This window comes from Cherax quadricarinatus, chromosome 28 (assembly GCF_038502225.1).
Source record: "Cherax quadricarinatus isolate ZL_2023a chromosome 28, ASM3850222v1, whole genome shotgun sequence".
Lineage (NCBI taxonomy): Eukaryota > Metazoa > Arthropoda > Malacostraca > Decapoda > Parastacidae > Cherax > Cherax quadricarinatus.
Window position 1 is genome coordinate 22,743,045 of NC_091319.1, and position 25,375 is coordinate 22,768,419.

Sequence of the window (25,375 nt, forward strand, 5' to 3'; positions counted from 1 at the left end):
CACTTGTGTACGATAAGGAGGACCAAATTCATGGAACAATTGGTATGTTTGTGTTCCTTACGATCAATGTTGTTGAACCCATTCCCAGCATCGTACGGTGGCCCGTGGCCTGGTAGGCAACGCTTTTGCTCCACACACTGTCTGTAGGTCGATCCCCGGCAAGGGTGGAAACATTGGGCTTGTTTCCTTACACCTGTTGTCCCGTTCACTTAGCAAGAAAGTGGGTACCTGGGTGTTAGTCGACTGGTGTGGGTCGCATCCTGGGGGACAAGGTTGAAGACCACAGTGGAAATAAGGCAGACAGTCCTTAATGACGCACTGCTTTTCTTGGGTTATCATGGTTGCTAACCCTCCAGGGTTAAAAATCCGAATAAAATCTTATCTTATCCCGGAATGGCTGGGATAACTTCCAAAATTCTCAGTGGTAGAGCTTTATTTATTATTATAATCAAGGGGGGAGCGCCAAACCCGTAGAATTATACAGCGCCTGTGGGGGGGGGGGGGTGGAAGGTAGTCAGGCTTAATTCAGGGAACTGGAACACAGATCCAGTTCCATAGATAAAGAGCCCCTCATCAGAATCAAGGAACCTTCCTTGAGGGGGGGGGTGGAGCTTCAAACGCTGACAGAAGGTGCCAGAAAATACAACGGTGGCGGAGAGTGACACTCAGCGGTGTAACAGCAGCAGATCTGACCATCTTATATGTAAAATAGCGTGAAGTTTTTATTCCTGTTAAATTATGTTAAATAAATTTGACTTTACCTCTCCTGAACAACTTCAGTATTTAATGGGTGACGCATCTTAGGGCCCGGATAGTATCTATTAAGGTTCGTTAGTGTGTGTATATTACGAATACAGGTGCAGCCCTGTGGCCTGCACACCTGGTTGTAGCATCATAACCAAGGTAGAAACGAGGAACGAGGAAAAAAAAGCAGTGGTGAGTAAATACTTGTATATATTTCCTTCACCAAACAGCAAGTAATTATATGTACAATATTGTACAATATTTACAGAGGATATGTACAGTAAGGCAATTTGCAAGCAAGAGACACGGTGAGAACTGTCTTCAACCAGACTGGGAGGTCAGTCTGCCAATGTTACTTCACGAGTCTCCAACATCACAACATTGGTGAGCTTCTTTGTCATTGGCTGGTTGAACCAAGGTGCTACCATAACAAGGGGGCCCCGCTCATTATAATCTTAGTACCTGATTCACTGGTTGGGAGGCAGCCTATATGGGTATGTGACATACGCCGAATAAAATGTAATGTACTCTCAGCATGCCACAGTGGGAAAAAATTGTCAATATAGAAAAAAGTTAAAAAAAAAAAAACTTGGAATCTGTGATATGACTGAAGAATGACTAGACTGATCGGCTTCAAATTTTCACTACTGGTGTTGTTTTCTGAACGCAAAGTTCACATTATTATTGGGTGGCATAAGTCCTTGTATGCCGTTTTTATTGACGAGTGATTTTTTTTTTCATTTATATTAAAAAAAATCATAGAATGCTTCTGTTCGACTTCGAAATATTTTTGACGAGGTATTCATAAAGTAGAATGATAACCCATATACTTAATGTTGGTAGCTACAAATCTGAAATTTTAATGAAATTGTTAAAAAAAAATTGGAAAAGTTGGAATGAGAGGAATTACTGGAGAATGCCGTTTCTGATCGACTTCAAACTTCTGCCATTGGCGAGTCTTATTAAAAGAAAGTTTGGCATTCACTTTGATTTATGTAAATTTCAATTTGGCAGTTTTATTAAATAAGTTGTTTCCCATAAAATAAATATAGAAAGTCAGTCAACCAGCCAGCCAGCCAGCCAGCCAGCCAGCCAGCCAGCCAGCCAGCCAGCCAGCCAGCCAGTCAACAAGCCAGCCAGCCAGCCAGCCAGCCAGCCAGCCAGTCAACAAGCCAGCCAGCCAGCCAGCCAGTCAACCAGCCAGCAAGCCAGGAAGACAGCCAGTCAGTCAACCAGCCAGCCAGCCAGCCAGCCAACCAACCAGTCAACAAGCCAGCCAGCCAGCCAGCCAGTCAACCAGCCAGCAAGCCAGGAAGACAGCCAGCCAGTCAACCAACCAGACAGCCAGCCAGTCAGCCAGTCAACCAGCCAGGCAGCCAGTCAGTCAACCAGCCAGCCAGCCAGTCAACCAGCCAGCCAGTCAGCCAGGAAACCAGCCAGTCAGCCAGGAAGCCAGCCAGTCAACCAGACAGCCAGCCAGTCAACCAACCAGACAGCCAGCCAGTCAGCCAGTCAACCAGCCAGCCAGCCAGTCAGTCAACCAGCCAGCCAGCCAGTCAACCAGCCAGCCAGTCAGCCAGGAAGCCAGCCAGCCAGCCAGGAAGCCAGCCAGTCAACCAGATAGCCAGCCAGCCAGTCAGCCAGCTAGCCAGCCAGAAAGCCAGCCAGCCAGTCAAAAAACCAGCCAGTCAACCAGCCAGCCCGAAAGCTAGCCAACCAGAAAGCCAACCAGCCAGAAAGTCAGCCAGTCAGCCAGCCAGCCAGCCAGCCAGCCAGCCAGCCAGCCAGAAAGCCATCCAACCAGCCAGCTACCCAGTTAGTCAGCAAGCTAGCTACTCAATTAGCCACCAATATATTTAAGGTCAAACAGATAATCCATAACATTATTGCTAAGCAAAAACAAGAGAAATTATTAAATGTTTTAAAAATATTGAAGACGAACCACCGGGGAAGCGGAATGACCAGGAGAAGCCTGTGGCACTAGTAGTGACACTATCATCCACTGTGAGACACCAGTAGTGACACTATCATCCACTGTGAGACACCAGTAGTGACACTATCATCCACTGTGAGACACCAGTAGTGACACTATCATCCACTGTGAGACACCAGTAGTGACACTATCATCCACTGTGAGACACCAGTAGTGACACTATCATCCAGGCAGTGTGAGACACCAGTAGTGACGCTACTATCATCCAGGCAGTGTGAGACACCAGTAGTGACGCTACTATCATCCAGACAGTGTGAGACACCAGTAGTGACGCTACTATCATCCAGACAGTGTGAGACACCAGTAGTGACACTACTATCAACCAGACAGTGTGAGACATCAGTAGTGACACTACTATCAACCAGACAGTGTGAGACATCAGTAGTGACACTACTATCTCCACCCCTCTAAGCCATCCACCACACCCCTGAACCATCCACCACACCCCTGAACAATCCACCACACCCCTGAACAATCCACCACACCCCTGAACCATCCATCACACCACTGAACTATCAGTCTCCCCAGTGAACCACCACCACGCCACTGAAACATCACACCACTGAACCATCCACCACCCCACTGAACCATGCACCACACCACTGAAACATGTATAACACCACTGAACCATCCACCACCCCACTGAACCATCCACTACACCACTGAACCATCCACCACCCCACTGAACCATCCACCACACCACTGAACCATCCACCACCCCACTGAACCATGCACCACACCACTGAACCATCCATCATTCCACTGAAACATGCACCACATCACTGAACTATCCATCACACCACTGAACCATGCACCACACCAGTGAACCATCCATCACACCACTGAACCATCCACCACCCCACTGAAACATGCATCACACCACTGAACCATCCATCACACCACTGAACCATCCATCACACCACTGAACCATGCACCACCCCACTGAAACATGCATCACACCACTGAACCATCCACCACACCAATGAACCATCCACCTCCCCACTGAACCATGCACCACACCACTGAACCATCCACCACCCCACTAAAACTTGCATCACACCACTGAACCATCCACCACCCCACTGAGCCATGCACCACACCACTGAACCATCCACCACCCCACTAAAACTTGCATCACACCACTGAACCATCCACCACCCCACTGAGCCATGCACCACACCACTGAACCATCCACCACCCCACTAAAACTTGCATCACACCACTGAACCATCCACCACCCCACTGAGCCATGCACCACACCACTGAACCATCCATCATCCCACTGAACCATGCATCACACCACTGAACCATCCTCCACCCCACTGAACCATGCACCACACCACTGAACCATCCTCCACCCCACTGAACCATGCACCACACCACTGACCCATCCATCATACCACTGAACCATAAACCACCCCACTGAAACATCCATCACGCTACTGTTTGTTACGTAAAAGCAGCATCCTAAGATTAGGTTTGCTTTTCAGTGAGAGTCGAGTGCTGAACCCAACTCATCCTGTGATACAACATTCCAGCCACTGTGACGGCAAAACATTTATACCAGTTACATGATGCGATGCTGGCGGTATCAACGTCATCCTCGGCCTTTTCAAGATTTTGATAACTAGTCACTGCAAATCCTATTTTCTTTTTAAATCCAACGAACTTTAATTACAGAATGATTATATTCCTAATACATGTTAATGTTGTTTTTTCAGTGACCTTTATTTTGTAACATATATGTATAGCTCACTTGTCGTCAGTCAAGGGAGAGAGGGTCAGGGTTGCAGGGAAGTCAGGAGGGCCATGGCATGAATAGGGCCCCTTGAGAAGGCCAGACACGGGGTGTACTGCAAGCCTCAATGAGTCTTCTCTCAACACACACACATGCACAGTACTCACCTATTTGTACTTACCTATTTGTGGTTGCAGGAGTCGAGATATAGCTCCTGGCCCCACCTCTTCACTGATCGCTACTAGGTCTTCTCTCTCTCTGCTCCATGAGCTTCGTCATACCTCGTCTTAAAACTATGTTTGGTTCCTGCCTCCACTACATCACTTGCCAGACTATTCCACTTCCTGATAACTTTGACAAAAGAAATACTTCCTAACATCTCTTTGAAACATCTGAGTCTTCAATTTCCAATTGTGACCCCTTGTTTCTGTGTCCCATCTCTGGAACATCCTGTCTCTGTCCACCTTGTCAAATCCTCTCAATATTTTGTATGTCTTGATCATGTCTTCCCTAACCCTCCTGTCCTCCAGTGTCGTCAGGCCGATTTCCCTTAACCTTTCTTCGTAGGACATTCCCCTTAGCTCTGGAACTAGCCTTGTTGCAAATCTTTACACTTTCTCTAATTTCTTGACGTGCTTCACCAGGTGTGGGTTCCAAACTGGTGCTTCATACTCCAGTATGGGCCTGAGGTACACGGTGTACAGAGTCTTGAATGATTCCTTACTGAGATATCGGAACGTTATTCGCAGGTTTGCCAGGCGCCCATATGCTGCAGCAGTTATCTGGCTGATGTGCGCCTCAGGAGATGTGCTCGATATTATACTCACCCCAAGATCCTTTTCCTTTTGTGAGGTTTGGAGTCTTTGGCCACTCTGCCGTCTTCTTTGCCCTTTCCCCGATCTTCATGATTTTGCATTAGGTGGGGTTAAATTCGAGGAGCCAGTTGCTGGACCAAGTTTCCAGCTTATCCACGTACCATGACTCGTTGTTGCCTCCCTGTCAAGTATTCTCTGATCCATTGCAGTGCCTTTCCTGTTATACGTGTCTGATCCTCTAGCTTTTGCACTAATCTCTTGTGGGGAACTGTGTAGAAGGCCTTGCAGTCCAAGAAAATGTAATCTACCTACCCCTCTCTCTCGTGTCTTACTTCCATTACCTTGTCATAAAACTCCAGTAGGTTTGTGACACAGGATTTGCCTTCCATGAATACGTGCTGGTTGTCGTTCATAAGCTTGTTCCATTCTATTTGCTCCACCACTCTCCTCTTGATAATCTTCTCTATGACTTTGCATACTATACACATTAGTGACAATGGTCTATAGTTTAGTGCCTCGTGTCTGGCTCCTTTCCTAAAAATGGGGACTACATTCGCCGTCTTCCATACCTCAGGTAGTTGCCCAGTTTCGATGGAAGTGTTGAAACTTGTTGTTAGTGGCACACAAAGAGTGTCTGCTCCCTCTCAAAGGACCCAAGTAGAGATGTCCGGTCTCACCGCCCTTAAGGTATCAAGGTCACTTAGCTTCTTCACCACCTCGGTTGTGTGTATTTCATCTAACACTTGTTGATGTACACCTCTGTTCTGACTTCCCAGAGTCCTTTCTGTCTCAACTGTAAATACTTCCTTAAATATCATACTTCTTGGTCGTTTCTTGTGAGCTCCCCACCTTCCTTTCTCAGCCTGGTCCTCGAATGTTGTCTTCTTCCTGATGTGGCTATACAACAGCTTCGGGTCAGACTTGACTCGATGCTATGTCGTTTCCGAACTGTCGCTGGACCTCCCGCCTTATCTGCGCATACTCGTTTCTGGCTCTTCGATTAATCTCTTTATTTTCCTGGGTCCTTTGTCTTCTGTACTTTTTCTATTCTCTAGCACACTTAATTTTTGCCTCCCTACACCTTTGGGTAAACCAATGGCTCATATTGGTCTTCCCATTATTTCTGTTGCCCTTAGGAACAAACCTTTCCTCTGCCTCCTTGCATTTTGTTGTTACATAGTCCATTATTTCATTTACTGACTTTCCTACCAATTCTCTTTCCCACTGAACCTCCTGCAGGAATTTCCTCAAAGTCCAGGCTTGCTGGCTCATCCTCCCCTCACCCTCTGGTAGTGTCCCTAACATGTTGATGCATTAGGTTTTCCAGTAACACATCCATTATCTTGGCTCTCCATGTTTCGGGACTTCCATGTGGCTCCAGGTTTTCCCAATCAATCTCCTTGTGATTGAAATCGCCCATAACTAGTGACTTTGCTCTACCCCTGTGAGCTCTTCTGGCCACCTCAGCTAGTGTGTCCACCATTGCTCTGTTGCTCTCTTCATAGTCTTCTCTTGGCCTCCTGCAGTTCTGTAGCGGGTTATACGTCTCTGCAATGACTACCTTATGTCCCCCAGACTGAATTGTACCTACTATGTAGTCCGTTTCACCAGTTTCGTCCATTCCTTCCATTTCCTCAAATCCCCATCAAATCCACCCGGATATCAGATCCCTCACTGGTGAGGGATCCCCGGTGGCTGCTGTCTACCAACCTTCTTCCTGTTGGTCTTGGTGTTTCACTTTATCCCGTTTTCCTTCTTAAGTCTTTAAGATGAAGAGTCTTGTGTGTGCAACACTTTGTGACCCCTCTGGGGGTTATCACTTACCATAAATATGAATAATGTGCATCCGCGTTCACTACATGCGTGCACACGTGAGTGCATGCGTGCTTGCTTGTGTCTGAGCTATTTCCACCATGGTGAATGAGCTTCACTATCTCTCACGACCGTCCTCCCACATCACTGCCTTCCTCTCAACAACACATTGGATGGATTTAAAAATACATGTTTAAATGGAATAGTGAAAGTAGGCTTACATAATTTAAGTTTCTTTACAATGTCATCATTACTCTCACCGTATAAACAAATCTTTCTTTCTCTAAACTATTCTGACTCACAACTTTAGTTTTCATCTGTATTAATTTAAGCCGATTTCTCTACATACGCTGTTTAAGGTTAATGTAAGTTAATACCAGTTAAGATATTTAATAAATTATAACGTATATTAACACTAATAATTTCAGTAATACATAGAGTTGAGATTGTTCTGATCTCTCTCCCATCTTCTGTAACTTCTACAGGAGGTCGACCTGGTGCTCTAGACCATGAGGATGCATCTCCTGACGCTGGTGGTGGTGGGGGGGTTGCTGCAAGGCGTGTTCCTGGCACCAGCCATCATCACAGAGAACAACAGCCTGCAGGAGAAGACCATCAAGGCTATCCAGTACCTGTCTGAGGTCCTTAGCGAGCTTAATGAGTCTCTCACTCCTGAACGCAATGTCAAAAGTAACCCAGTTAATGTCCCTGGTAAGCTCTTAGCTTATTTGCTGTATTCGTGAAAAAATTAAACTCACTGAGATGATACAGCGTTGAAAATTTAAATAATGAATAAGTAAGGTTTATTTAGGTAATAGTATATGGTGACCCAGTTCGGATTAAGGAAGTTCTAAGCAAGGCGAGTTTCCAGTCACTCTTACTCATACTTACATCCGTATGCCCTTAAACACACTCATATACCTTCACACAAACCTCGACTCCTTGAAGCTACTCGTCACCTGGCTAAACACAGTTACAATATAACTTGGACACACTGTAGGGACGGTCAAATAAGCAGGTACTATAATTCAGCAACATCAAGTGCAAGTTTATGAAAAATGGGATTGGGAAAGAGAAACACTAGTAGAGGAGTACATACAGGGCAAAAAGGGTTAGGGAATGCAAAATATAGCGTGAACACTAGAGGTGAGTATATCAGGTATATTCTTCGAGTCCCGTCAGATAACTTTTGCAGCGAATAAACAACAGATTAGCGTAATAAAACTCACACCTGGTCAAGTATTTCCAAAAACTAGAGAAAATGGAGACGTTCACAACGAGACTAGTCTCAGAGCCAAGGATAATGACCCGAGGCGTGACTAGAAAAACTGAACCTGATAACATTAGAGCACAGAAGGACCAAAAGAGACGTGATTACGACGTATAACATGCCTACTTAACAGGATGAACATGGGATCACTACACAAGACACAAATGGAATTATATGATTCAAATGAGTCATTGATGTGAGAAAGTATTTCCTGAATCTTAGATTTGTAAGAATATACTGACTTTTAGGATTCTGGCTTCAAATTTGGCTTCGGACACACGCAAGTTTAAACATGACTTTGCACACATTATAATCTGAGCATGACTTTCAGCATATCTGAGATTAAATATGAGGCTTCTCCACCATCTTACGTCAACTGCATAACTCCAGATACAAGACATTTTCAAACATATGGCACCAGTTTTATGGCTTTTCCGATATCTGACATCTTGATGTCGAGAAATATATTTTGAAGATATTTGGTTTTAAACTCATAATTAGAGATAATTTGCATAATCCTTGATTTAGAAATGAATTTTATAGACATCACCTTTGCAGATGATGAGACACATGTGCAACACTTGGGTATCTTCATTATGGAAACGTTTCGCTTCACAGTGGCTTCATCAGTCCAATACAGAGAAGAATGGTTGAAGATCAGGAGTTTGAGGTAATCAATCCCTCAGCCTGGAGTCCATCAATCCTGATTGAAGGACTGATTATATCAACTCTATGCTGAGGGACTGATTACCTCAAACTCCTTCTGATCTTCACTATTTTTCTCTGTATTGGACTGATGAAGTCACTGTGTGGTGAAACATCTCCATAATAAAGACACCCAAGTGCTACACATGTGTCTAATTTATCAACTCGTCGGTTCTCTGAACCATTTATCTACACACCTTTGCGGATAAGTGGCTTCAGATATATTATTTACGACAGCAGTGAGCGAAGCGACGGTGCAGCCAGAGACTGGAACCTTGACGGTGCTGCTGGACGAACTGAACCAGGCCATTCAGAACAACACCAGAGCTCTCAGGGAGCAACAGCGGCCAGGTAACCAGGGAGACAAGAAGGAGGTATAAGCAGAGCGAACGTAGGCCTAGACAGCAGAAAGTAGCATAGGCAGTAGACTGTAGTAGACAGTAGAGTGTAGTAGACTGTAGAGAGTGTAGTAGACAGTAGAAAGTGTAGTAGGCTGTAGAGAGTATAGTAGGCAGAGACTGGAGTAGACAGTAGAGAGAGTAGTAGACAGTAGAGAGTGTAGTAGACTGTAGAGAGTATAGTAGGCAGAGAGTGAATTAGACAGTAGAGAGTGTAGTAGACAGTAGAGAGTGTAGTACACAGTAGAGAGTGTAGTAGACAGTAGAAGTGTAGTAGGCAGTAGAGAGCGTAGTAGACAGTAGAGAGTGTAGTAGACAGTAGAGAGCGTAGTAGGCAGTAGAAAGTGTAGTTGGCGGAGAGTGGAGTAGACAGTAGAGAGTGTAGTAGAAAGTAGAGAATGTAGTAGGCAGAGAGTGGAGTAGACAGTAGAGAGTATAGTAGACAGTAGAGAGCGTAGTAGACAGTAGAGAGTGAAGTAGACAGTAGAGAGTGTAGTAGACAGTAGAGAGTGTAGCAGACAGTAGAAAGCGTAGTAGACTGTAGAGAGTGTAGTAGGCAGGGAGTGGAGTAGACAGAAGAGAGTGTAGTAGGCAGTAGAGAGTGTAGTAGACAGTAGAGAGTGTAGTAGACAGTAGAGAGTGTAGTAGACAGTAGAAGTGTAGTAGGCAGTAGATAGTGTAGTAGACAGTAGGGAGCGTAGTAGACGGTAGAAAGTGTAGTTGGCGGAGAGTGGAGTAGACAGTAGAGAATGCAGTAGGCAGAGAGTGGAGTAGACAGTAGAGAGTGTAGTAGACAGTAGAGTGTAGTAGACAGTAGAGAGTGTAGTAGACAGTAGAGTGTAGTAGACAGTAGAGTGTAGTAGGCAGTAGAGAGTGTAGTAGACAGTAGATAGTGTAGTAGACAGTAGAGAGTGTAGTAGGCAGTAGAGAGTGTAGTAGACAGTAGAGAGCGTAGTAGACAGTAGAGAGTGTAGTTGGCGGAGAGTGGAGTAGACAGTAGAGAGTGTAGTAGACAGTAGAGAGTGTAGTAGACAGTAGAGAGTAGTAGACAGAGAGCGTAGTAGACAGTAGAGAGTGTAGTAGGCAGAGAGTGGAGTAGACAGTAGAGACTGTAGTAGACAGTAGAGTGTAGTAGGCAGTAGAGAGTGTAGTAGACAGTAGAGAGTGTAGTAGACAGTAGAGAGTGTAGTACGCAGAGAGTGGAGTAGATAGTAGAAAGTGTAGTAGACAGTAGAGAGTGTAGTAGACAGTAGAGTGTAGTAGACAGTAGAGAGTGCAGTAGACAGTAGAGAGTGTAGTAGGCAGATAGGGTAGTAGACAGTAGAGAGTGTAGTAGACAGTAGAGAGTGTAGTAGACAGTAGAGAGTGTAGTAGACAGTAGAGAGTGTAGTAGACAGTAGAAAGTGTAGTAGACAGTTGAGAGTGTAGTAGACAGTAGAAAGTGTAGTAGACAGTAGAGTGTAGTAGACAGTAGAAAGTGTAATAGACAGTAGAGAGTGTAGTAGACAGTAGAAAGTGTAGTAGACAGTAGAGAGTGTAGTAGACAGTAGAAAGTGTAGTAGACAGTAGAAAGTGTAGTAGACAGTAGAGAGTGTAGTAGACAGTAGAAAAGTGTAATAGACAGTAGAGAGTGTAGTAGACAGTAGAAAGTGTAGTAGACAGTAGAGAGTGTAGTAGACAGTAGTGTAGTAGACAGTAGAGAGTGCAGTAGACAGAGGAGAGTGCAGTAGACAGAGGAGAGTGCAGTAGACAGAGGAGAGTGCAGTAGACAGAGGAGAGTGCAGTAGACAGAGGAGAGTGCAGTAGACAGAGTGGAGCATATTGACAATTCTCTTCATTATTTTTGTTAGGTCGTCAGGGGACGAGAATCTATAGCTGGGTTACCCTCGTCAACACTCTCCACATTTTTAATCCATTAACGCTTGCTCATCGAAAATCACCCCCCCCCCACACACACAAACACACACACACACACACACATATATATATATATATATATATATATATATATATATATATATATATATATATATATATATATATATATATATATATATATATATATATGTCGTGCCTAATAGGTAAAACTGGTCAATTTGCAAGAACTCATTTAAAATTAAGTCCTTTCTAAAAATTTCTCTTATACGTTTAAAGATATATTTTTTTCATTAATTTTAATGTAATTTTTTTTAATTTTGCACCAAAAGAATCTTAGAAAACTTACCTAACCTTATTATAACAAGAACAATTTATTTTAGCTTAACCCAACTAAATATATTTTAGATTTGTTTACAATAATTTAATTCTAAACAAACAGTGAAATATATTTTTTTAGTTAGGTTCCGAATGATTTTGGCGAAATTATTGTATACACAAATTTTCGCTTGTCCTATATGGCAAGATGAGCGTTGCTATTTAAGCCAAGATCGCAAGTTCTGCCTATTCGGCACGACATATATATATATATATATATATATATATATATATATATATATATATATATATATATATATATATATATATATATATATATATATATATATATATATATATATATCTTCTTTCAACACACCGGCCGTATCCCACCGAGGCAGGGTGACCCAAAAGGAAAAACGAAAGTTTCTCTTTTTACACTTAGTAATATATACAGGAGAAGGGGTTACTAGCCCCTTGCTCTCGGCATTTTAGCCGCTTCTTACAACACGCATGGCTTACGGAGGAAAAATCTGTTCCACTTCCCCATGGAGGTAAGAGGAAATAAACAAGAACAAGAACTAGTAAGAAAATAGAAGAAAACCCAGCGGAGTGTGTATATATATGCTTGTACATGTATGTGTAGTGTGACCTAAGTGTAAGTAGAAGTAGCAAGACATACCTGAAACCTTGCATGTTTATGAGACAGAAAAAAGACACCAGCAATCCTACCATCATGTAAAACAATTACAGGCTTTCGTTTTACACTCACTTGGCAGGACGGTAGTACCTCCCTGGGCGGTTGCTGTCTACCAACCTACTACCTAGGATATGTATGTATATATATATATATATATATATATATATATATATATATATATATATATATATATATATATATATATATATATATATATATATATATACTTACTTTCTTCCTAGTCACTCTCAGAATATATATATATATATATATATATATATATATATATATATATATATATATATATATATATATATATATATATATATATATATATATGATCTCTACTGTAATCATTCTAATGTCTGTTATTTAATTTTTTACAGCACTTTTCCCACAAAACATTCATCCCTCACCTTTTATCTGTTCTAGCAGCAGCGGCCCCGACAACACAAGTGACTAACACTGTCATCCCAGACACAGAACGATGCGTACTATATGTTACATACTTGTCTTGTTACCGTGTTTGGCCCAGTTGTTAATGTTCATACAGATTGTTATATACATCCATTCACTGTCCACTCGTGTTCTTGGCAAAATGTTACATATATTGTGTTCCTTCCTTAACCTAATTTAGCATATAGTCGTCCGATACTTGGCAAGGAACTTCTTCCTCTCGTACCCAGATTCTTGGGTACATATATTGGTAGTTGGTTTCGAAGGTTGACAGGAATATGTTATTAGTGATCAATGGTATCTCGTGGCTTGGTTGGTAGCGCGCTCGGTTCACATACCGAGTTCTGTGGTTCGATTCTCGGCCGGGTGGAAACACTGGGCATGTTTCCTTACGCTGCTGCGCCTGTTCACCTAGCAGTAAGTACCTGGGTCGTATCCTGAGGGGTTATGATAGTATATCTCAGACAGGGCTGGACGTTGAAATGAGCTAAGGTAGGATTAAATTAGATTTTGCCACCGAAGTGGCTAGTGTATTGTGCACCCCAAATCCATCCTGTGGATACACAAAAGGCCTAGGAACTAGGCCTTTTGTGTATCACAACTTTAATTTCGGCCTTAAAGACAAAAGTTGTTTAAGGCACCTGAGTAAGTCAAGGGTCGAAAGGACCCGGGTTCGATATCTACGGAAAAACATACTCGCAAATCTTACACCTGCTACTCCTGTTGGGTAAAAGGACACAAGTGCATAGAAGTAAAACACGTAGCTAAGTGTTAAGCAGCTGTTGCGGGTCGTATCCTAAAGAAGATTCCACTGAAATAATCCCCTATACGTGGCTTTACTGTGTTATCCTATGTTTAAACCTTTTGTCTCCATTATTTTACACTTTGCAGATGAAAAGTGTCCTCGTCCGTTTTCTAGAGTTGGCTCTCAGTGCTTCTATGTGAACAAGTACAGGCGGGTGACCTGGAGCGAGGCTCGCAAGTTCTGTCAGGGACTGACGGCGGACCTCGCACAACCCAGCGACGTCAACACACTCCGTGCCATGCTGCTCGATAAGTATCGTAAGTAGCCAAATATTTGTTTTGTTCTGTAAATCTGAAGCAGTGTCCCATAAGCCATAAGTGGTGGGAAGTTAAATAGTTTACGCTGCTAGGATTAAAACATTATTCGGTTATCTAGTAAATGAAAGACATCAGACATAAAACATCACAGGTATATACATAATTAGAAATTGTCAAGCATTTAATAAAACACGAATTCCCTAAAATTTCTCAAAGGTTCTGACAGGTATCGTAGTCATACAGTCTTACTAAAACCGAAACAGACTAGACCACAAGTACATCATTACGATGTGTGGTGCAGCGAGAGGAGCAGGAGCACCCACAAGCACGTAACCATGAGGGAGGCGGGTGTGCTCTGGTATCAGCTTAAAGAGAATTCTCTCATAGTAACAATTTTTGTGGAACAAGGACTAAACACCCATAGTCTGCTGCACCCATTAATCACCCTAAAGACCTATGACCCAACTGAATTCTTCGTGAACACAAAACCCTACAGACGCCTCCAGAATCTCTTATATAATCCTAACATCACTAGACTTCAAAGAAGCTATTGATTGCATGCCAATGCACTCTGCCTCAGGCCCTGACTCGTGGAACTCCGTATTCGTCAATAATTTCAAGAAACTATTATCACATGCCTTGAATATTCTATAGAGGAGCCTAGATACTGGAGTTATCTCAGTCATTCAAAATATTTCATATGGGCTCCACTCCAGAAAGGTGGCAACAAAGCAATTACAAAAAAAAAAAAAATAAAAATAAAAAATAGACCGCTAGTGCTTATGTCCAGCATTACAGTAGTGTGCATATTAATTGGGATAGTGATGAAATAAGACATTTATTTTTGAAAACTGATGTTTATTTGAAAAATATAAGGCAATGATATAACAGATAAATGATTTAATAAGAGATATGACTACCCTTTGCTTCTATAATCATTGCTACACACGCTGACATAGAATCAACCAAGGTTGAACACATTTTGTCAAGTTCTTTGTCGTGGTACCAGGTCCTAATAACAGCAGCAATTAGCTTCTCCACAGCTGAACAGTACTGTTTAGCGACCCTGCGTTTGGTTATTACCCATGATCTCAACTGGGTTAAGGTCAGAAGAGTTTTCAAGCCAATTTAGAACGCTTGGTCCACTCTTTTTGAAGAGTGTCAATATTTTTCTGAAAGTGTGGCATGTAGCAAGATCCTGCTGGGAAATGCCTTCTCCATCAGGAAAGTCTCTGTTCATAATGGGAAGCAAATGAGTTACCAGGATCTGGAGTTTTGAGACTCTCTGATCGCGGGTTCTATCCCCACCCGTGGTATGGTTTTTTATTGCCTTGTATTTGTCACTGTTCATCATTCCCTCAGCAATAACAAGCCGTCCAGGGCCTTTAGCAGTAAAACTACCTTAAAACATCTTAGGTGGGTGTTTCGGCTCTTGTTAAATGTGTCCATTCTAAAGAGGTTCGCCTTTGCTCCGTCTCACTACCATATAACTTCTCTCCATTCATCTGTCGTCCATCACTCATGATCGAGTACCCACTGCAGCCATTTTTTCTTTATAGCAGCAGTCAATAACAGTTTCTTTACCACTTTCTGGCAGTTCTGCCGACTTCAAGGAGCCTTCGTTGAACAGCTGAAGAATCAACATTTATGACAGCTGAAGAATCAACATTTATGACAGCTGAAGCCAAATCTTTCTGTAGATCTTTGCTGGTTTTCTAAGGATCCTTCACTCTATTTCATATGATAACCTTGTCTTCCATTTTTTTCACATCTTCCTCGACGCAGCGCTCTGCAATCACCTGTATCGTCAGCTATCCTCAGAATCTGACCAACAGTTGACTGACTTTGCTAGGATCAAATTTTCGGCAATCTGTCTGATACTCAGCAGTAATCATGAATTGAAGGGGAGAATTTGTCAAAAACCACATTTATTCGCGGAGCACGCTTGCAGGAATAGCCTTACAGAGCAACAGCTATTGTAGCACTGAGGAGAGTCAGAGAGTAACACCACAGTTGGTTGGTTGCCAAAAGTCGGTAGAAAACTCTTCTGAAAAGAAAAGAACCCAAATTACATTAAATAAGCCGGAGACTAAGACATGAGATAATCACAAAATTCACTCCTGTTCCAAATAATCTGTACACTACTGTATCTGAATTTTTGAAAGGGTTCTAAGAAGCAAGATTGCCAGTCATATGAAACTGAAGCAGTTGCACAACCCAGGCCAGCATGGGTTCACAACAGGTCGTTTCTGCCTCTCGCAATTGCTGGACTATTACATGGTCTTACTGTAGATACACTGGAAGACAAGCAAAATGCAGATGTAGTATACAGTGGTTTTGCAAAAGCCTTTGAGAAATGCGACCATGAGGTAATTGTACACAAAATGCATGCAAAGGGAATAACTAGAACGGTGTGAAGATGGATATTTAAGTTCCGATTTAATATAACCCAAAGAGTGATGATAAACTGAATGGAATCAGAAGCTGTTACAGTGAAGAGTTTTGGCCACCAAGGCATAATACTCTTCCCACTTATCTTTCTCATTCTCATATCTGACACAAACAGGGACATAAACCATAGCACTGTATAATCCTTTTTAGACGATACTAGGATTTTCATGAGAGTGGCGAACCTCCAAGCTGATATGAATGGGCTACTGACAACAATATGATGTTCAATGAGGACAAATTTCAGATACTATATTTACAGATGGATTGAGATAATAAAAAAAAGACTAGAGTACAAGACAAACTCAGATCACTAAACAGAGCGTGAGTCTAATGTGAAAGACCTGGGAGTGATAATGTCAGATCTCACGTTTAATTAGCACAATGCCATTATCACAACTGCCAGGAAAATGATACTGTATGTTGAATAACTAGAACTTTAAAAAAATTGGCAAGCCAGTGATGACACACCTTCTATGTTTGAATATTGTTGTATACAAATGGCCCCCTTAAGACAAGCGAAATTATTGAACTGGAAATTGTACAACCTCCATACCGTATAGACAGTAAAATACCTAAATTACTGGAAGCGCTTGAAGCAACAAGTATAAAGGGACCACAACTTTCCAGTACCTTCTTTCATGCATAAGGAGAATTATCAGCAGAGTCCTGGCTGACTTCAAGACAGAACTCGACAATTTTTTTAAATCATTTCCTGATCAACCAGGCTGTGTTGCGGCGGGTACAAACAGCTTCATGAATCAGGCTAGTAATCAGGAGGCCTGATCTGGGACCGGACCACGAGAGAGGTGATCTTTGGAAATTACTATAGGTAACGTACAGGTAACCCTGTATTGCCTACTGCTCGATTGCAGGGCAGATTTTTGCCTGCCACTTCCAAATGAAATACTAATTGATGTATGTAGCTGATAAGGTCACTATGAGGCAACAAACCCCAACTCATTACTAAGAACCCCTAACATGGCATAGGTACTAACAAAATATCGTGTCTTTATATCGGGCATGGTGCTAGGTCAGTAGTGACTGGATCTTTTGATCTACAGGGTGAACTATAACACACTGTGTCAAGTCGAACAGGGCGCTTTGAGAATGTATAAAGGTTGAATATGGACCAGCTACAGGCAGCCATCAGGTTGAGAACAGCAAAGATAATTAGCTGTGAAGTGATCCCAGGACTCACTTAGTAACTGAAGACAACACAAAATATTGATATTAACCAGTATCTTCATTATGATTATAATCACATCCAAGACCACGCCATCAATCTAATGGTGTCAGCAAGGACTTTGACTTTTAAAGCATAAACAAAATTATGCTCAAGGAAATTAGTGAGTCACTTAGATGTCTTCATCCACCATCTACACACACACACACACACACACACACAAGGCCAGGAATTGTGAATCGACCCCTGCAACCACAAATAGGTGAATACACATAATCAGAACCAGCCAAGGAGGCCAGGGAAGACGCCCACCTCCCAGACAACAGATACATTCAATCCAATATCCAGGAGAGCAACTCTCATCCGAACAAGGAAGGGCCCAGGAAGACAATTGATCAGCAGGGTAAAGGGCACGCCCACCCCTCACGACAAAGATAGCAGCGAGGGTCAGAGGTACCAAAAGGAATACGTAGAACGCCGATACTGAGTACGGAGAACAAGTGGTCGCCAGAAAACGGTTGAGGGTTTTACGAAGGTTCATGGCCGCTTGAAAGGGGGGGGGGGGGTTGGTAAGGGGCTTCAAGAATAAGCAAAAAAAAAAAAACTACATACACACCTTGAACCACAGTCATCTTTGTTGCAACAAGTATTGTTGTTCTCTCAGAACCACCTTGCACCCTACCTTGTGCACAACACCAGGACAGCACTTTCAGAACTGACACTATACAAGGTTTAGCAAAATTGCCTGTTTAGACAAAAGAACGAACTATGAGATTGTTTTATAGGTAATAAAGACGTCGGGAGAGCCAATAAGAACGTCGGAGGTTCACTGCCACTCCTGGATCCGCAGGTAACCTAAAACAGCAGTTTCTGTCATCAAGAGACCGCTAGATGGCCACCATTATCTGGCCAGAGGTTCGCCTGACATATAAAGATGATTTAATTTCATCAGGTGGAGTGACCTAACCACGCCAGCACTGGCAACAGAAGATACGTTACAACAGCGACTGTACTGATTTCTTTCTTTTCTCAAAAGGTGAAATATCTCACTAATGAGGCTAAAGAGGTAATACTGTACTCTACCGTAAGTAATTTGTTACATGGTTGTATCATTATGTAGCATCAATGATTACTATTATGTTAAACTTTTTTAAAAGCTTTCCTGCTTCTATGAAACCTTGCCAAGTTTGCCTCCACCTTCTCACCATTCACTCTTTTCTCTCTCTCTCTCTCTCCAAACTTCCGTCACTCCCTCGTCCCTCTCTCTCTCTCTCCAAACTTACGTCACTTCCTCGTCCCTCTCTCTCTCTCTCTTTTTCCCTCACTTTCTCCCTACCTCCTCTCACCATTACCTCCCTCTACCCACAGCTGAGGACGACTGTCGCTTCTACTGGGTGGGAGCGTCTGAGGTGGGGTCAGAGGGCGCCTGGGAGTGGCTCTCCAAGACGCCAGTCTCCAGGAGAGAATGGGCGACCGGACAACCAGACGGAGGCAACGAAAACTGCGTCGTCCTCAGTAGGGACGAGTACCCGGCCCTCCATGACAGCCCCTGCTACACACACACTACCTTCATCTGCCAGAAGCATTTAGTGCCGCAGGTGCCGCAGATGCGAGAGAGAGAGGTACTGGTGCAGTGAATGTGATGTACTGAAGTGTTGATGTAATGTGTAGAACAGGTGTTCGAGAGATGTAAGGACGGTGATTTTTATAGGTGTAGTGATAAATGTTTGTTGGAGAAAGGTAAAGTGAGCTCAAGCGGCAGAAAAATATAAACAAAGCAAAAATTCGGCTGGTAGAGCAAAATGAAGATAGCAAAGAACAGAGGGACGGCAGCCAGAGGAACAACAGCAGATGAAGAACAGACATCAGAGAGCAGTTAGACAGCAGCATCAGCAAACAGATGGGATAAAGAGCGACGAAACCACAAATGGACAGCAGTAAGGCAAATAGACGGGAGTATGAGCAGAGACGACAGATAAAAAGCACGTACGCGCTGCACACACCTTCCTGCCTCATCAACCCACTTCCTCTCAGTCCTTCCCTACATCCGTAGTATCAAGGCTACTAGGAGGTAGGGAGGTTTAGTTAGATGTAGCCTAAATTGATGGAGTACCCCGGATATGCCACCTGCCTCCCTGACTGGATCACAATATATTCCTGGAGGAATGGAAGAATGCATCTACGTAGGTGCCTGTCTGGCACCGACATCCCTAGTAGTGCTGGTCAGGATGGCGGTGCTGATGATCATAGAGAAGATCACAACCTCAGCAAGTACAGGGATTTGACCTGTCAGTACCGTTTCATTTTTATAGGATCAGAAACCCTTGGCTCCTGGTAAAAACATTCCATGGGTTTCAACCAGGTGCTGGGCTCCAGGCTCATCGAAACCAACAGAAACCTCAGGGTTGCCACCTTAAATTTTCTAGTGCCTCAGTTTGGCGATCTAAAGAGGAAACGCCTATTGCATTTTGGTTTCCCGACCGACATTCTAGGAGCTGCATAAGTTATATTAGGGTTTTTAAACATATTTTGCACTTCTGTATGTATGTAAATTCTTGTATTTATAAATATGCATATATATGTTTTACGTATCATTATGTGTGTTTGTGTGTGCGTGTTTATTATAATTATTTATATAAGTTAATAAACAAATAAATAACAGTTGTATTATTGGCATTGTACTCATTTAAAAATTTTAACATTTAATTCCAGTAAGACAGTTTCCTCCACCCATTAATTTATATTTCTATCACAGTAATTATTAATTACTGATTTGTATGCCCACGTTTATTAAATATATATATATATATATATATATATATATATATATATATATATATATATATATATATAAGATGGGGTCCACCTCTGGTGTAAATTGTGGGACCCATAGCCTCGGAGAAGTGGATAAAAAGGCTTCAAGGAGGAATATTTGGATTTCTTCCTGAAGCCGTTTGAATATTCCACTTCCCATACCACCCCATCTTTTAAACTATTTTTTTTTACCAATAGGAATATTTTATTACATAATATGGCACAGAAGATTTAAGAGATACATACATATATATATATATATATATATATATATATATATATATATATATATATATATATATATATATATATATATATATATATATATATATATAGTAGTATAGTTTTCTACAGAGCGCCGTATCAAAGGGTGCCGTTTTTTCACACCTATGTGCTAATGACCTTTTTCACACCTATGTGCTAATGACCTTGACCCCGCCCATGACCCCGCCCATGACCCCGCCCATGACCCCGCCCATGACCCCGCCCATGACCCCGCCCACGACCCCCGCCCACGACCTCTCACCCGCGCCCCCCGCGCCCCCCCCCGCGCCCCCACCCGCGCCCCCCACCCGCTTGGACTTCCAGCAATCGTGCTTGAGCATGTTTGATAGGAGTGAATGGTGACAAATGGTTTTTAATACTTGACGTGCTGTTGGAGTGAATGATGAAAGTTGCTACAGCCCCAGTTAGATGGTCACAGTCAGTTGGTGTGGCCACAATCAGCTGGTGACAGTGAGGTGTGATATCACCGCAGGTGCCCCACACAACCAGCTGTTGACTGAGTTGGTGGAGGGGGGGTGAATTACTCAGCAAGACTAAACAAAAGAAATGCAACCATGTCAATGATAGTTAATGACAGTTATAGTTAATGGTAGCTAATGATAATTAATGATAATAATAGTTAATAATAGTTAACAGTAATTAATTATAGATAATGATAGTTAATGGTAGTTAATGACAGTTAATGGTAGTTAACGGTAGTTAAGGGAGCTCCTGTTATCCTCAGGACTCCAAAAATCACACAAGATCCTTGTCAGAAGATCAATTTAAGAAGATAATAAAACTTCTGTTATTAACTCTGGTAATAATAAAAAATGATTTCATACGCAGTTTCATTATTATTACAACAATACAATAAACAGGTTCTGAAGAAAGTTTTACACCGCGCTGCTTTCATTACATACACATTATCGTCTTTCTTTTCTAAATAAATCAATAAATACAGAATACATACGATTACAGGGAGCCTTTGCGCTCCTTGTGATCGTAATTGCTTGGACCTCCTCCTCTTTTCTGCAACATTGCAAGCATCTGATGATTTGTTGATTGCAACATGAAAAGCCTAGAGCTATCATTCAACTCCCCCCATGGTTAATGGAAATTCGTAAAAAACAATTAGAACATAATTATTAGAGTGCGGAGAGTGTAACAAGGCCAAGACAGACTAACCCCACCTTCATCCCACCGCCAAACGACCTAGTCTGACGGCTACAAAAAGGTATTTTCAAATGCCTTTAGAGAGAGGACTAGAGTATGGATTCACAAGCACAGTATCAGCTTGTAGGAAGCGTTAATGTTTTGATACATATTCAGTACTCAGATATATGGACAGTATTTAGCTATTTGCGAGCCTTTTTTTTTTCTTCAGGAGCAATTAAAAACCGTAGAATATTAACCACATAAAAAGTACATTTCTTTACCCACAATCAATGACGTAGTCTTATTTCCAAAGGAAAAGTCATACTAATATTCATATAATGAGACAGAAGGAGGCTTACAATGAGGGAGACGAGAATAAATAAAAAAGATTAGAAGAAAGAGATTTAAGAAGAGAAAGAAGTAAGATGGGAAAAAGAAAAAAGGCGAGGTTAGGCGACTATTCATGGCAGGTTAGTCAAGTTCTCTGTCAACTTTCAGACATTGACATATTACAGTTTAAGAAATAAACACTAGAGGTGCAGAGGTAGCTGAACTATGTCTTCCAAGATGATGAAGTTTACCCGATTTGAAAACCTCCTGCTACACCAGGGAAAGTTTTAAACTGGGATTCACGAAACCCTTAGGGTTCCATTAGAATTTTGAGTTTCAGTGAGAACTTTCATAAGAGACTGGAAGAGTGAGGTGAGATGATCTTTTACAAACTTTGTTCTCTTTGTATGTTTTTAATTTTAATGAAAAAGTGACTGACAACGTAAAAAGAAGTCTGGGCTGAGGGTCTTCCAGATACTGTGACAGTATTTTAATGGGAATAAAGAGAGTTCCAAGACTGAGAACTGACTAGAAACAACCAGCAGCTTTATCAAGGTCCGATGTGTTTGATTCCTCGATAGTCACAGCAACACATAAAATCTTTACCAGTTAGGTTTTCAGTTTTGTTCTCCCGGTTCTTAAAAGTTATAACAATGCTAACGTTATTATATTCATTAAACTTAGACACACAGGATGATGTTTTGCAAAGATTATTTTTAGTTAAGCACTTAAAAAGTATATAAAGAAACAGACTTACCCAACGAAAATAATCTCCTCCAGGTTACTGAATGTTATGTGAATGTTAAATGTCGATATAACTCAAAAATTCTTGGCTTATAATTGTGCATTCTCCAAATAATTGAGGTAATTTTATTTTATGGTGGCGGTAATTAAGATAACAAGAAAATGCTGAATAAATTATCTTATTTTTAAAACTCAATTTTATATAAACTATTGCATTTTTTTTAAAGTTGATAAAAATTAGAATTAGTAGACATGTTGTTTTGCCAGCACTTGTGTTGCGTCATTAATGATCAACCTTGGATAATGTTCCAATAATATTTTAACAAGAACTTTTCGTGGCTTCAGTTTTTTTAAACTTATGTGTAAGATTGTGTTGAAGGGAAGTAGAGAGTGAGTGGTAGACTGTGTTGAAGGGAAGTAGAGTGAGTGGTAGGCTGTGTTGAAGGGAAGTAGAGAGTGGTAGACTGTGTTGAAGGGAAGTAGAGTGAGTGGTAGGCTGTGTTGAAGGGAAGTAGAGAGTGGTAGACTGTGTTGAAGGGAAGTAGAGAGTGAGTGGTAGACTGTGTTGAAGGGAAGTAGAGTGAGTGGTAGGCTGTGTTGCTAAAGAAGAATACTATATTCATGGGAAGGCGGTGAACCTGTAGGGAAGCCATGCATGCAATGAGTCACAGTGGGTCAACAGTGAATGTCCAGCTGGCAGATAAAGTTCCTCTTCTTCCAGCAAGAGTAGTCATCGAGGGATGGAGGCCGGTGCTTCGACAGCAGCAGCGTCAGACAGTCCTGCACCTCACCCTGTCGACTGACGTTGTCTGGCCTCCAGTCAGCGACCACAGTCCCTCCAGTTACCCAGCGCCACTCACCCTCCAGCGCCTCGTCTGAAGCTCCCAGCCAGTAGCGAATTTTCTGGCTACCTGCGGACGATACCAACACTGTATATATACATTCTGAAGAAGACATTTTTAGTGTTATTAACCAAGGTGGATTAACTAAGGAAAACAAAGCAGTAGGTTCACAGTTATCAAGACGAGTGAAATCGTAATCACATATTTGCAGTCAAACCACGGTACAGGTGGGGATTGAACTCGCTGCAAGTGAGTCGTAGAACTCCAGACTAGCGCGTAAGCACCATAGATTCATCCAACTAGGTATATATGTACACCATAGGGAGGTTACCATGAGGTCATATGGGACCCATGCTAACCTCCCTATTGTGTATAAATATACCTAGTTAGATGAATCTATGGTGCTTACGCGTTGGCCTGGAGTTTTACGACTTACTTGCCGCGAGCTCAATCCCCACCTGTACTGTGGTTTGGTTCACGAGTTCTTTGACCACGGTAGCTCTGGTAAGAAGGATAAGGAAGTGCATAAAAGGATTGAGTAGGTATGAGAATTTTTCTTTATATAAAACTGGATACATCAGCAGAGCGCTGCTACATTATTCAAAACGATAGTTACCCAGTGGGAAGAAAAGCTAGTTATATTTCTCTGTCATATTCCATTACGCAGAATGGGGCTCATACAAGGTGTTGAAATGTGTCAGCCTGAGCTGGAAGACTTCAGTAAGTCAATGAGGATATCATCTAGTACTATTCCAGCATGGCTTCATCAACATAACTGGAGTTACTATCACTTTTGAATTACCATCACTCAGAACAGTCTATCTCATACACAGGAGAACTGGAATTTTTATAAAAATATCTCCATCATCATTATAACTGAGAGAGAGAGGAAGAAGAGGGAGAGGGAAGAGAAATTGGATGACAATATATCTAACAACATTAATAAATAACAATGCACATAACAGGCCAAGTGTCCACTCGACAAGTGCCTAAGACAAAATGGTAACTAACGAACATGCAATACAGTCATAAACAAATGATCTTAACAATGCAGGACAAACTACATGAGGATGGAAATCTTTAGCTCTAGATCTTCCGCGCTCTGGTACGTCGTCAGGAGTTATGCAATGTTGCAAGACAGCAACAGATAGGAGGGGAAATTCTCTGAGGCAAGACAGAAGGTGACGCCGCAACAGAGAGTAAGAAAGATGTAGAGCTGAAGATTCCAATCACCATGTGGCTTGTTCTGCAGACATACACATGTATGCATATATGTTCATATATACTTATGTAAACACGTACATATACATATATAAAATTCACACGGATATTTACATATTCATTATGTATTTACATACAACTGAGGCATCACTGGGCTGCTGAGTGTTGGCAAATTTAGGCTAGACAATAAGGATATCCTCAGGCATCCAGGAGTAGATAAAATATTCACACAGTTGCAAGTACACATTCCACCAGATCTAAAGTCACTGACAACTGGACACTCAATTATATAATGGTAGAGGACGTGTGTTCTCTTCTGCACAGAGTTTATTACATGTATGATAAGCAGAGATGGAGACTCACCTGCAGTTGCCCGCATCTACCATAAGTGACCATATTCTAACCTGATTCTGGCAAGAAAATATGTGGCCCGTCCACCAGTGAGTTTTCAGCGATAATGAATGTGTGAATTAATTTTTTTT

General features: G+C 42.0%; 2 protein-coding genes across 4 annotated transcripts in view; one reads left to right on the forward strand and one right to left on the reverse strand.

The window, feature by feature from the left end:
- Nucleotides 1–20,179, forward strand: part of LOC128693350 (perlucin) — an 85,641-nt gene extending 65,462 nt beyond the window's left edge. The window contains exons 2-5 of one of the 2 annotated variants that reach the window (XM_070089470.1): nt 7,588–7,813; nt 9,318–9,428; nt 13,716–13,886; nt 18,889–20,179. In XM_070089470.1, the coding sequence (XP_069945571.1) occupies nt 7,612–7,813; nt 9,318–9,428; nt 13,716–13,886; nt 18,889–19,157 (753 nt within the window). In that variant the 5' untranslated portion in view covers nt 7,588–7,611 and the 3' untranslated portion in view covers nt 19,158–20,179. Of the gene's footprint in view, nt 1–7,587; nt 7,814–9,314; nt 9,429–13,715; nt 13,887–18,888 lie in introns of both variants that reach the window. The other variant, XM_053783043.2, reaches the window with a different exon arrangement.
- A 1,256-nt stretch (nt 20,180–21,435) lies between these two features.
- Nucleotides 21,436–25,375, reverse strand: part of LOC128693349 (C-type lectin domain family 4 member F) — a 30,728-nt gene continuing 26,788 nt past the window's right edge. For both annotated transcript variants that reach the window (XM_053783041.2, XM_053783040.2), the window contains one exon: nt 21,436–23,741. In XM_053783041.2, coding sequence (XP_053639016.1) covers nt 23,506–23,741 — 236 coding nt within the window. In that variant the 3' untranslated portion in view covers nt 21,436–23,505. The remainder of the gene's footprint in view (nt 23,742–25,375) is intronic.